General features: G+C 47.5%; 1 protein-coding gene across 1 annotated transcript in view; it reads left to right on the top strand.

Annotated features, from left to right (window-relative positions):
- The window catches only part of TNR (tenascin R), a 463,187-nt gene that overhangs the window by 387,837 nt on the left and 60,929 nt on the right, over nucleotides 1-14,421 (top strand). The window contains exons 7-9 of the mRNA XM_043924334.1: nucleotides 519-669; nucleotides 6,208-6,477; nucleotides 12,935-13,120. Of these exons, the coding sequence (XP_043780269.1) occupies nucleotides 519-669; nucleotides 6,208-6,477; nucleotides 12,935-13,120 (607 nt within the window). The remainder of the gene's footprint in view (nucleotides 1-518; nucleotides 670-6,207; nucleotides 6,478-12,934; nucleotides 13,121-14,421) is intronic.

Here is a 14,421-nt window from a genome sequence, read left to right as displayed (position 1 = left end):
AAGGGAAACAAGACAATGACAGATTTGCAGCCAGTGTAACACTATGAGAAACTCCAGACACAGCAAAATAATAGCTCCAGCTCATTAAAAAAAAAAAAACTGGGAACGTTTTAGTTTGAAATATGTTGTCATGTACATAAAGATGTTTACACACATACATACACAACTAGACTCTTCTAAATAGCCAAAGGCAGGCTCACCATGATAAATGCCAAAAAAAAATCTGATATATGGTAAGCATCAAACATTTCATTTTTGGCAAAAATGTCTACATCATCTCATGACTAATTTTTATTGGCAAACTCAGTAGAAGCAGGGGAAGCCAAAGAAATGTTCTCGAAAATTGGCATTCTTCTTGAGCCTGCTGGGAGCCATTCCTGGCCCCAGACACTTAGCTGTCAGCCTGGAGGGCAGAGAAGTGGTCCTCATCTTTAACTCAAAATCAGGGTCCCATCCTTTCCCCTCCTCTTGATTTCCTCTTTTGGTTTCTCTGCTTCTCCCTTCCTTCTACCCACCAGAACAATGAAGGAGGGGTGATTGCCCAGCTCCCCAGTGACGTCACATCTTTCAATCAGACGGGACTAAAGCCTGGGGAGGAATACATTGTCAATGTGGTGGCTCTGAAAGAGCAAGCCCGGAGCCCCCCTACCTCGGCCAGCGTCTCCACTGGTAAGTGCCTCTGACCTTTCTCGCTCTGACTACACAAGGTTCATTCAGGAAGAATTGCAGACTCAATCAAGAGAGACAAAGGGGTGGTAGGACTTCTCCCACAGCTGAAATTAATTTTGGTGCCTGGTGATGGAGCTTATTCCACCAGATGCTTAGGTGAACATCTTCCTTATTCTTGCAAACCCAGAAACCCAGGAGAGTATTCTATTAGAAATTCTTTGTTCAGATCTCCAGTGTGTCTGTATTCTGATCTTACTCATTAAGAGACTTCATTTGTAAGCCCCTAATATCTTGAGCTTTGGAACCAGCAAGAGCTAATACACTCTTGCTTATTGTGAGGTGTGCAGAAAGTCCTAAGACCCTTCCCAAACCTCGATCCATTTGACAATGATGAACGATAATACCTTCTTCAAAGAAATGACATGAGGATTAAATCAGATAAAGCACACAAAGTGATTAGCACTGAGTTGATGACAGTGTGTATACATATACTCAGAGAACACCTTTCAGAGTGACAGAGCAGGAGGAAACACATCATTCCAAACCAGTAAGTGTGGGTTGGGTCACTGTTCAAGGTGACAACTTAAGTAGATTATTATTTCATCTCCACAGTTCCTCTCATGCAAGATCATTATATTTCTATGTTTGAGTCATTAACTGTATCACATTTTGCTTTATTGTTTCCTTAGCTAACAAAGGATGTTCAACCTCAAAGCTGTAAATTAACAAATATAATGCGTGTGTGTGCCTCCACCAAGGGTTTCTCAAAAGTTATAAATAGCTTCTGATATCACTTTTGGTTCTCATTTTATTGATGGAGGAGCTGAGACTCAAAGGTTAAGCAACACTCCCTGTAATAGAGACTGAGTTAGGCGAATATTGGGAGAGCTTTATTTTTTATAAACAGAAACTGACACCTAAGAAAACCAGTCATGAGTCCAGGGCGAAGGCCAGGTTGGCCAGAAAAGGGAACCACAACACTATATAATGAGCCCATGTTTACGGATTAGTGATTCATACTTTGTTAACTGGATCCAAGCTAAATAGCATCAGGTGCTGAGGTTTGTGCTCTGTCAAGAAAATATTGGTTTAAAACTATTGTGGCACCAGATTATGCTTCATTAGAGCCCCAGGGTTCCGTGACAGGTCCTCAAGGCAAGGAGGCAGTAGAGATCCCGGCCTCTTATTACTCCCACTCCCATGTCCCTCCCACCTTCCCACCAAGGCAGTTCCACTTTCATCTCTTTTGTATTTTGTACAATAATTTAAGATGTTCTTCTTTTAAAAAAAGAATATGACCCCCCCCTCCTCCCCAAAAGGCTTTAAAACCACTGTACTAATCCAAATATGTTTTAGAAGAAACTCTATAGCCGTAAAGCTAAAAGTGCTCTGTAGGAATCTCTCCAGTGGCCAGAGTTTTTCTCCAGTTCTGCTTCCCAAGGTTATGCTGGACCCTGAAGAGTTGGTTAGGTAAATGTTCATTCTCCTCTTCTGATTTGGAATGTTTCAGGGTCCCTAAATCATTTCTGTGATTTGATACCAAAAAAGTATTAGCAGAGAACAAAAAGCTAAAAGAAGATGGTACCTAAGAGTGCAGAGAAGAACATTACAGATGTAAGACGCTTTTCTTCCAAAATACTGACACACTTAGAAAAGACAGACTCTGCTTTAAGCTTCTACTTACACCACATTTTGACAAAATTGGCAGTATTTATTTTTTAATTTGGAATTTTCTTAAGATTAAAATGAAAAGCTCCTGATCTTGTCATCTGTGGTCAAGCCAGGCCAAAATTTTTTTCACTTAGGAAAAAATGTCCTAGTTCGTATTTTGGGATTGTGTACAGAATCACAAAGAAATGGAAAGAAAAATATTTATTCCAGTTTACCTTTTGAGGAGGATGTGTGTTTGTTTAAAAATTAGGGCCTAAATTGAAAGCAAGCTGATACCTCCTTGACTGGAATGGGACACGGCTACCCAGTGGCCAACTGAAAGGCCGAATACAAGAGGGGCAGCAGAAAAGATGGTTGGCTCCCAGCCCCGTCTGCTGTTTTTAAGAAACCATTGTTTAATTATTTCCTTCTGCTAAGGTCTGATCCACACCAACCCTCTTGCGAAGCTCTGAGTCCTCGTCAGGCACGCAGGCTGGCTTCTTCCAGTCAGGCCATTTTGAGAATTCAAATTACAAGACCTCCTGCAGCCAGAGGCCTTGGTGCCTCACAGTGACACTCTAATACAAGCAATCATCATGATTAGGATTGGGAGATTTAGAGCTGATGGAAAAAGCCTGACATGGTCATTAGAGTTTTTGTAACTTTTTTTTTTTTCAAGGAGCTCCAGTTCATTGAAATGCTTCCCTTTCTTATGACTGTTGAGAATCATCTCTTTATATCATTTATTCAGCCCCATGTACTGAGTCTCTACTATGTTTCAGGTATTATGCTTATTCAGCTGCTCGGAGAACATCTCCCCCATCTCATTATTAAATTAAATGAAATTAAAAAGGCCAAGTTATCTAAAACCATGAAATTCAGCGTGCAAGAAAGAAAACATCTGGATATGTTCTGTTACATCTCATTATTACCCAAATATGAAAAACAGTTTTAACTCCAAACCAGGTGGCACCAAAAGCAAAATGGTCTGGTGATTTTTATTTTGGCCAGTGCCAGACCCCAAATCCCAAGCTGTTTAATAGAGAGAAGGACTGGGCTAGCCCCACAAAGAGGGTGGGGTGCCCAGGGAAAGGCCCAACTCAGAAAGACTGAGAGGCTCAAAGTCAGGCTGAGACAGTCCTGAGGGGGACTCTCCATCCTGGAGACAATCAAGATTGTGATCCGGTGAGGATTGTTTAAAAAAAATATATATTAGTCAAGACACTCTGGTAATATGGAAGAAAAATGGTCAAAAAGTAGCTGAAGCAAAAGAGAGAATTTACTGGAAGGATACAGAGTGTCTCATGGAACCCCAGGGCCTGAAATGCATCTGAGTCTCACAGAAGACTTGAACCAGGAAATGGAAAGTCAAGAATCAAGTTATTCTCTATATCTTTCTAGAAATGCCACACGGTCACTCATTTTTGCTTCTCTCTCTCTGTTTGCTCCTAAAATTCTGCACCCAGTTCCAGTGTGTGTATGTTTGGGGGAGGGATCCCCCACACCAAGCGATTCTCTGTTTACCAGCTAGGTATCCTACCATTCAACTCAGTTCTGACACCATCTACCATCTGAGAGCATCAGACTCCACAGGTTGAAGGCTCAGTCCTTTAAGACCATCCTCCACTTCAGATGCCAATCACAAACCCAGGTGTTGTCACCTGTCCTTCTGACTGACCAGCTACAGATTAGAGGTTCTACGACCCCCTCTCTGGGTTTCATCAATTTGCTAGAGCAGCTCACTGAACTTGGGAAACCCATTTTCTCACCAAATTACTGGTTTATCACAAAGGATATTTCAGGACACAAATCAACAGCCATATGAAGAGATACACAGGACAGGCCCTGAACAAAGGAGCTTCCGCCCCCATGGAATTGGGGTCCTGTCATAGCGGCACATGGAAGCATTCTGGTTCCCTAAACTGGGAGCTCTCCGAACCCAGTCTTTTTGGAGTTTTATGGAGGCTTCATTACTTGAGCACAATTGATGGACTGATCAGATGTCAGAAGTGAGACTGAAAGTTCCAACCCTCTAATCACCTAGTTGGGTCCCTTAACAACAGGCTTCCAACCTCGATTCATTAACATAACAAGAGACAGACAACTTTTTTTACAGAGAGGAAAAGGAAATTTTTTTTTTTAAATGGGGAAAGCTTGATCATGTTTCTTTCTTTTTTTTTTTTTATTGGCGGATAATTGCTTTATAATGTAGTGCTGGTTTCTGCCAGTTATGGGAATCAGCCATAACTATATATATATATCCCCTCCCTCTTGAGCCTCCTCCCTAGCACCTTTAGGTCATCACAGAGCACCAGCCTGGGTTCCCTGTGTGATACAGCAGCTTCCCACTAGCTATCTGTTTTACACATGGTAGTGTATATATGTCAACGCTACTCTCTCAATTTGTCCCACCCTCTCATCCCCCGCTGTGTCCACAAGTCCATTCAACAAGAGACAACTTTACCACTTTGATCACTTAGAAAATATCAAGGGTTTTAGGAGCTCTGTGCCAAGAAGGGAAGACCAAATATGTATTTACTATAAGTCACATTTTCCCCTTTGCCCTCGTCCCTCCCTCTTCCTCTCTGTCTCCACCTCCCTCCCTTTCTCCTTCTTCTCTCTCTCTCTCTTTCCCTCTCTCTCCCTCCCGGCTCCATCCAGATCAGATGTTTTCTATTTATGTGTGAAGATGGTAGAGAATGGCCACACTAGTCCTGGCTCACCAACTAACCAGAGAGCCAGAGCCTGTGGTTCCAGTTCCTAATCCTTGAAGAATATTAATAGTAACATTAATCAGCCCCAGCTAGAAGGGTGTCATCCATAATAAATAAAAACATGGAAGCCGAGTCAGCTCTTTCTAGAAGATAATGAGTAATTAAAACAGGGCATGTTAGCCATGTAGACATGCCATGAGGAATTAAGAACACCATTTTCTACTCTACTCACTAAGCCCTTTCTATTTCCCTTCCACATTCTCTCACCTTGCCCCACCTCCACCATCACTTAATTCGATATGAACAGGACCTTAAGTGGATATCAGAACCATGGATGGTAGGCCCCCTAGGAAATCAACCAGTTTTTTCTAGATAAAGCCATCACACAGTGGTTTCCCCTGGCTGCTCAGTGCCGGGGCCAGGGACACGTGCTGAATATTCAGAAGCCCGGAAGGACTGGGTGTAATGCAGTGCCCTCTGACTCAGGAATATGCAAGAACCAGTGAGGAAAAAATAACCCACAAGAGGCTGTTCCAAGATTGATATCTTTTTTTTTTTTTTTAACAGAAGAGCAAGTTTACCCAGAAGGCATATTTCACATACACAAATATAAATGTCTGTTGGGTTTTTGAGCATCTTAGCAACTGGTTGACTGAGCTGTTGGTATGGCTGAGCAGGGATATCTTTTGGATATTCATGATGCCCTCACTGGCAACCAAGTTGGAAGTCTCAGGTGTTTAGACAGGACTGCTAATTCATAGATCTTTCCTTGGGGCTCAAAGAAGGTGAAGGCTGGACAGCTGGGCACACACAAGAAGCACGGTTCTCTGTCCTTTGTCCCATAAACTCCTGACAGAGCAGAGCTGGCCCTCTCAAGCCAGTAAGTGCCCTTCCTCCATCCAAACTGGGAAGTGTCAGCCCTGAAAAAAGTCACAGCCTCAGGGGACCTGAGATCCAGTGTCCATTCACCCATTGTCAAACCATATGTCCACAGGAAAGAGATTCCATCTCACTGTCTCATTATCCCTATCTGTAAAATGGGATAACAATACCCATCCTCTCTCTAACAGACCAGGCTAATGTAAGGAGGAAAGGAAAGGAAAGAGCTTCCTAAAGTCAAAGGCTCATTTCTCAAACTTTTTTTTTTTTTTCCTTCTGGCTCTTCCTCATTTAGTCATTGATGGGCCCACTCAGATCCTAGTTCGAGATGTCTCCGACACCGTGGCCTTCGTGGAGTGGACCCCACCTCGAGCCAAAGTCGATTTCATTCTCCTGAAGTATGGCCTGGTGGGCGGGGAAGGCGGGAAAACCACCTTCCGGCTGCAGCCTCCCCTGAGCCAGTACTCGGTACAGGCCCTGCGGCCGGGCTCCCGATACGAGGTGTGGGTCAGCGCGGTCCGCGGAGCCAACGAGAGCGGGGCCTCCACCACCCAGTTCACAACAGGTGAGGCTGCGAGTCGGGGCGGAGCCGGAGGAGGGGCGAGGGCGCTGCGCCAGCGGGTACCATCGCGACAGGAGGGGCATCCAGGGAGAGAGAGGATGTGTGCGCGGGCATCCACGTATATCACGTGCACTGCAAGGGGGAAGCCAGAGGTTTCCGGGCGTCCCGGTGAGGTTCCATCACAGGGCGGAGGAGCGCCGGTCACCCGTGGATGGGAGAGCTGGGTTCCTGTCTTGCTTCTGCTACCAGCCAGGTCTGTGACCTGACATAACTCTTCCCCTGGGGTCTCACATCTCTCCTTTGTAAAATGAAACGTTTGTCCTGACATCACTGACACATCCCCATTGCTAACCCAAAGGGCAATTTTGTGAGAGTTCAGTGACCCCTCCTGGTGACACTTTATTGCTCTTTGCCGGCAATAGTGGTAATGATTCCATAGATCCACAGTGACTACCCCAGCACTGTGGTGCTGCTTAGAGCTGTGCAAAGCCCATCCGTGTCGAAGCAGACCTTCTGCCTGAGACTGTTTTACTCATCCTTGTGAGCGCTTGCAAGAGGGCCAACATACATCTGACTCCCACAGACCGCAGGCTGAATGAAGCCCATGTCAATGCCTCCTGCCCAGCTGGATGACCGGCCACTCACTTCCCAAGCCTGTCAGGACTTTTAAAGAGACTTGGGAAAGGGCAGACCTCACGACTTGCTCCCTGGCTCTCCTGGAGCCCATCCAGTCGGCCAACTAATGGACAAGTAGGTCAGGCACATGCAGACGCAGGCCCGCCAGCGCTCTTCCCAGGTCAGCAGGGGCTGAGATCCAAGAGTGAGTCTCTATCTAATCCAGACTCCGTGTCTCGGCCTGTCTGCCCTCGGGAGGTCACAGGTCAAGGAATGTCTCTGCCAGCTCCCAAGGTGGCACAGCAATCGAAGGGAACTGCAGGCATCTGTAAGATCTAAGAACCAGCATCTTCCGATAGAATGAAGTAGGAGAATCCCTAATTCAAGCATCCCACATTAAGTGGTGGCCTAAGAGCCTGTTACAGGATGGGGCAAGTCAGCCAAAGGGCTTCAGGGGAGGCTCAGTAAACAGCACCATTACCCTCCACCTGTGTTTAAAATCAGCTGATAAATACAGCAAAGAGTAAGATAGATGGAGGCCAAAATACCCCCTAGATTGGAACAGGTAGCTTAGTGTTAGAGTCGAATGGGCTTGCCAACTGATGGCCTCTGTGAGTCTGGGCAAGACCCCCATGTGGTAGAAGTTGGGGGCTGCTGAGGTTAGGGCACAGAGGAACAAGCAGAGGCTGATCCCCATGGGCAGAGGGCTCCCTAGAGAGGGGAACCAGAAGGGTCGTGCCCAGTCTCACTACAAAACTCACCATTGAGGGGAGTCCATCTTCCCCGTAGAGGAAAAAGGCTTGGAATCTCATAACAGCTTTCCCTCTACCCCAAAGGAAACACTGGGTTAGGGAGAAGATTTCCCTATTGAAGAGACCAAGTGTGGACGCTGAGGAAACGGAGAAGACAGTTGATTCTGAAAGATACCCTCTCAGGCTTTCTCTCCTGCCCCTGTGCTGGATTCCACCCCAGCCAGGGGTCCCCGGTCCAGTTTTTTACTGAACACATGTTGGGCTCCTCAGTGACTGTATTTTTAAAATAAAGGAACTACATTCTGCCTGTTTCTCTTGCCTTCTTTTCCCTCACTCAGCCAAAGCTGCTCAGAGCCTCACACAAGGTCCCTTCCTGGTGAATTCAAGGTCAATCCTGCCCACCCCCAACCTTTGCACCCCCACAGCAAGGCCTGCTCAGGTGGTGGGACCTCCAGAGAGCCACAAGTCCTGCATTCTTTTTCAATTTCAAGATAGTTTTTGTGTGAAAAGTGGTTTCTTTGTGGCTGTGCTCAGATAAGGAGTTTGAAGAGGCTGAAAAGGAGACAAGAGCTTTCAGGCGGAAGCACGAAAAGGGAATTCTTGATGTTTAGGTTGACGAGATGGAAACAGGACTGGCTGGTGGCCCAGGAAAATTTCAATCAAGACAATTACATTCTGCCTCCTAGAAGCCCCCACCCCCCAACCATGAGTTTCCGTTCTTGGCGTGATTCTCTGTTTCTGGTTGCTTGGAGGATGGGCAGCTGTTAGGTGCCTCCTTTCTGCACGCAGCAGCAGCCTATACCTGCAACCTGCCCTGCTCTGCTCGAGGGGGTGGAGGGTGAGGGGGCCATGGGGGCGGGGAGCTGTGGACAGATTTGCTCACCAGCTCTCAAGGCCAGGAGTTGGCAGGTGCTGTGTTGAATGATGAGAAGGTGCCCGGACCCTCACAGCAGGGCCCTCAGTCATTTTAGAACTCCGCTTAAATTCAAATTAGCCAAAGTGCTTTTCCAGGTGATGGCTTCGACACTAGGAGCGCACTAATTGCACAGGCAATTAAAACAGAGATTTGCTTTCCGAGTGGTGAGCAGGGTATCTGGTTGGGTCTTAGAGCCGCTCGGAAAAAGGAAGGCATTGATGGAAGCCCAGCAAAGCCAGTAGTTAGAGAGAAGGGGTCCAGGGAGACCTGGAGGCCAGTCTCATGAACTTCCCCACTCTCCGTACATAGCTCTGGTTGCAGCTGCCCTCATAGGAGAAGTCCTAGGACTCTCCTGGTGAATTTTTTTTTTTTTTTGATGTGAACCATTTTAAAGTTTTTATCGAATTCCCAGATGGCTCAGCAGATAAAGGATCTGCCTGCAACACAAGAGACACAGATTTGATCCCTGGGTCAGGAAGATCCCCCTGGAGAAGGAAATGGCAACCCACCCCAGTATTCTTGCCTGGGAAACCCCATGGAAAGAGGAGGCTGGTGGGCTACAGTCCAAAGGGTCTCAAAGAGTCAGACAGGACTAAGTAAAAAGGCATGTTAAAATATTGCTTCTGTTTTATGTTTTGGCCACAAGACATGTACTTAGCTTCCAGATCAGGGATCGAACCCCACACCCCCTGTATTGGAAGGGGAAATCTTAACCACTGGACCACCAAGGAAACTCCTTTTATGGTGGATTTCTTCCTCACAGCCCTCAGATTCTCTCTCACAGCCCTCAGAAGGGAGCCAACACCTTGATCTCAGACTTCCAGTTTGTGAGACAATATGTTTCTCTTGTGTAAGCCCAACCAGTCTGTGGCCCTTGGTTGCAGCAGTCCTGGAAACTCATTCAAAGGCCCCACAACAGTTGGAGCTCCCACCTGCTGGGCAGGGAGTATGCTCTGGGATTCCCCAGGAAATGCCTCCGCAAGTTCAACCCTGATGGTGCTTGTCAGTCAGCCAGGACCAGCCGCCCCCAGTCACAGCTGCAGTTCTTCCTGCACCCCCTCGCCCCGAGCATCCTCACAGTCCCCAGCCAGAATATTTAACAAGACTTTCTCAATGGTTTTGAAGGAGCAGACAAGACAGAGAGTGGACAGTATTTGTTTCACCTGTGTTTAAAGAACACCTAGAGGTGCCAAGCACTGGCCTCGGCAGTAAGGCTGCAGAATAAACAAGATAGGCAAGATCCCAGTTCATGTGAGTTATATTCCAGTGAGGGGAACTGGACAAGGGAAAAAAAAAGGAACATAAGAATATATGGGATCGTCTCAATTATGAGAACCATGCTAAAAAATGAAATTAATGATACAGAGGGAGTAGTCAGAAGGCAATGACAACCCACTCCAGGACTGTTGCCTGGAAAATTCCATGAACGGAGGAGCCTGGTAGGCTGCAGTCCATGGGGTCGCGAAGAGTCAGACACAACTGAGCGACTTCACTTTCATGCATTGGAGAAGGAAATGGCAACCCACTCCAGTGGTCTTGCCTGGAGAATCCCAGGGCGGGGGAGCCTGGTGGGCTGCCTTCTACGGGGTCACACAGAGTCAGACACGACTGAAGCGACTTAGCAGCAGCAGCAGTCAGAAAGGTCTCTCTGAGGGGCTGAGGTTTGAATCAAGACCTAAGTGACCTCATGGGGGGCTTCCCAGGTGGCTCAGTGGTAAAGAATCTGCCTGACAATGCAGGAGCTGCAAAAGACTTGGGTTTGATCCCCTGGAGAAGGAACTGGCAACCCACTCCAGTATTCTTGCCTGGGAAATCCCATAGAGGAGCCTGGTGGGCTACAGTCCATGGAGTCGCCAAAGAGTCAGACGAAACTTAATGACTAAACACCAATAGCAAAGTGACCTCAGCCATGTGAGGGTCTGGGAAGAGCATTCTCAACAAAAGAAGCAGTCAGCGCAGAGCCCAGAGGTGAGAATAAGCTGGAATGAGTCAGGAGGAGGAAAAAGGCAGTCCAGCCGGAGCACAGTGAATAAGGGAAGAACGCTCCAAGGTGCCACCTGAGAAGCAGGCAGGGCCAGACCACGCCAAGCCCATGGGCCACCATGCAGTTCAGTTCAGTCACTCAGTCGTGTCCAACTCTTTGCGACCCCGGGGACTGCCGCATGCCAGGCTTCCCTGTCCGTCACCAACTAATGGTGGGCCACCATTAGGAGCTTGTAATAGGAAGCAATGGAAAATTTTCAGCCAAAGTACTTGCTCTAATTTATGTTTCAAGATGAGAGTCCACAGTCCCAGCCCCTCCCCAGGGCCTCTACTGGGCATCTGATTTTGCCTTGCACCTGGTTTGCTGGTGTGTTGCAGAGACCAGCCCAGCTCCCACTTGCCAGGGAGCCCTTCAGCTGGCCCTCCTGGAGGTCAGGCTCCAAGACCTAGAGGGAGCAAACCGTTTCACTCCACCCTAGTCCTACAACACCCCCTTCTCCAGTCCTCATTCCCAGGATTGATCTCTTTGGGGATCACTGACATTGGAAATGTCCAGTCCCTTCAGAAGAAACACTGCTGCCTATCCACAGGGCATAGACCCTGCCCCAAAACGCAGAAAACAAAACCATAGTTTACCATTTCCAAAAAACTATAGTCTACCATTTCCAAAGTCTTTAGTTGTGAAGAGCAGTAGGTAAATAAGAGACTCAACCTGGACCCTAAGTGAATTTCTTTTGCTCCAGTTCATTTCAGCCCACACCCCCAAGCCCCACCCAGTCCTCTGCTAGCCTCTCTTCCCCCACACCCCCCGCCCCCGCCAGAAAGATTGAGGGATGTGAGATTTAGGAACCTGCAGCCCAGAGCATTCCTCCCACATGCCCCTCTACTCAAGCTCCTCTCTCCTTACAATTGCTGGAGAAATTACACACACAGCACGTGCAGAATGCATGGTTTCCCGCATGCTAAACCCACACTGAGTAAGGAAACATTTCTCAGAAAAATAAGCTGCAGAGGCATAAATCTGCTAAGAGATTCACCCAATTTACATCCCTAAACAGAACACTTCTCACTCTGCAGCAGCTGCGCTCAGACTGATTCACAACGTCCCGTCTTCCAAAAGAACAATCGGTGGAGACTTGCCTGGCATTTACAAAGTAAAACAGTCCACTTGAGGTGTTCCCAGAACAAATGGCTGGTCCACTCCAAAGTTAAATTCAAGTCTCAAAGTCAAGACCTAGTTAGAACTTTTTAAGTGGCAGTTTGTCAAGACAACACCTTCTTCTTACCCTTCTTACCCTGTAAATTGTTTTATGTTGTTTCTGCCCAAATAAGCCTGGGAGAGAGAACAAGCCCCCCAGAGTTGAGGGAGAGACCCCAATGCCAGAGGTCTTTTCATTACTGTGGAGTTCTTGGAACTCCAGGGAGCAGGCATGGGGGTGCCAGGTTGTCAGAACTCAGGGAGAATTGTGGAAGCACCAGTAAGTCAGCCCAGGGCTTGGACACCTAATTTTGTACCAGTCCCCAAACTGCACACTTCCACATGCATTGTCTCATCTTTACAACTAGCAAAGCAGTATTGTTGGCCCATCTTACAGATGTGACCATCAAGGCCCAGCCTTTGATCCCATTACATTAAGAATTAGAAGTGAGATCAAACTGAGACCTGACTCCAAAGGTGACTGATTTCCACTACATCACATACCCTCTCTCTGTGCAAACCTTTCAGCATGTCTATGCAAGTAAATCCAAGGGAAGACATCTTATACTTCAGTCTTGCAACCAATCCTCTGTTTTGTTGCTTGGTGATCAAATTTGAAATTACACTCTTTCATCTCAATCACTTGGATGCCATCTCTGATTTCATCCTTCCAGGAATTCCCTTAGTCTCAGGCTTATGATACTAACTAGTTCATTTTTCAATTTCTAGAACACCAGTAGAACAAACTCCTGAATGAGAATGGGGGACGTGTAAAGTGTATTTATGTCTAACTATCAAATAAAACTCTCCAGCCTGCCCATGGAATCTATCATGGCCAATCTGGCAGACCAAAAGCTAAGGGGCAACGCCTGGGGTTCACTCAAACAAAAGGCAGAGGGTGAGATGTGGGCTGTCACCCCAGAGCCTGTTCAAGTTCAAGATGCACGGCAAATGCCCATTATCCTGTGTGATGTTGGTGATGTCTTTTTTTTTAAGAGATTGATGCCCCCAAGAACCTGCGGGTTGGTTCCCGCACAGCCACCAGCCTTGACCTCGAGTGGGACAACAGTGAGGCAGAGGTTCAGGAGTACAGGGTTGAGTACAGCACCTTGGCAGGCGAGCAGTACCATGAGCTGCTGGTCCCCAAAAGCATCGGACCAACCAGCAGAGCCACGCTCACCGGTGAGTAAGCCCTGGCTCCTGGGGGCACGGCGGCTCCTGAGCTCCTCCCAGCCCTCTCCCCAGCCCTGCAAGCCCACATCCACCCATTGCCAAATCCCTCTGATATAATCCACCGAGTACCTAGGGCATGTATCTACTGTTCTCCTTGCACTGCCATCCCCTGGTCTAAGCTACTGTCACATCTTGTCTCCACCACTGCAATAACCCCCCATTCTCTCCTGGCCCCTCCATTGTCCTCTTCACTCCACCAGTGATCTTTTCAAAGTACATTTCCCATCCTATTGTGCATCCATTTCAAGGACTTCAATTGCTTTCGTGATAAACTCCAAACCCTCCCATGGCCTTGGTTTCCCTACCATCTTTTCCAGTCTCCTCCATCTCCCATATCTCCTGGTGTTCCTGGTGTTCCAGGCCCACAGGCCTACTTTTTTTAGTTCCTCAAACACCCTCCTGCCCCAGGGCTTGGCACATGCCATTCCCTCTGCTTATCAGGCTCTCTCCCCCCACAACTCTCTTCACCTCATGATGGCAGCTTCCCTTCTTGCTCTCAGGTCACCTGTCACTTCTCTGGAACCCTGGCTGGTTCCCAGGTGAGATCAGGTCATCCTGCTTGCTGGTGACCCCTCACCTCACAGCACTTCTCAAGTTATCCTTGTGCGCTTGTGGGTATGATTATTGAGTTGTTAATCTCCACCTTAGACTGAAACTCTGTGAAAGGGGGATCATGTCTGGTTTTGATCACCATGATTCCCCAGCATCTAGCACAACATCTAGCACTTACTAGGTCCTGGATAAGTGGTGAATAAGTGGATAAATGCCTGCATGAATGAATGAGAGCAACTGCACACAGGCTACAAGAAGCCAGTGATAAGTTGATAATTTAAGAGCCTGGTCATGCCTTCTGCACCCTGTAAAGAGTGTGAGTGAGGAGTTGTTGAAAGGTCTCAAGTAGGTGATGCAATGCAGATTCATCCAGCTACAGTGGAGAACAGACAGGAGGAGGGCAAGGTCAGAGGCAGACAGTGGTCAGGAGGCTGTTTGGAGCCAAAGGGAGAGATAATGGTGGTGTGAACTAACACGATGCCCCAGGTCACCATAATGCTTGGCTGGGGAGCATTCCGTGTCCCCATGGGGATGTGGAGCTCAACTAGTGCTCTTCCTGGGCCTTAGACACACCCATCCAGGAAAACCTACCTGCTAGGCTTTGCTGAAAGGTAGATGGCTGGAAATGGGGGCACAGTTTTTAGATGGAGAGTGTGCAAAACAGCCATGGACCAGAGGCGGGTAGTGTGCTCACAGAG

The sequence above is a fragment of the Cervus elaphus genome, chromosome 14 (genome assembly GCF_910594005.1).
Source record: "Cervus elaphus chromosome 14, mCerEla1.1, whole genome shotgun sequence".
Classification (NCBI taxonomy): domain Eukaryota; kingdom Metazoa; phylum Chordata; class Mammalia; order Artiodactyla; family Cervidae; genus Cervus; species Cervus elaphus.
The sequence above is the reverse complement of the archived record's forward strand: the minus strand, read 5'-3'. Positions and strand labels throughout refer to the sequence as shown.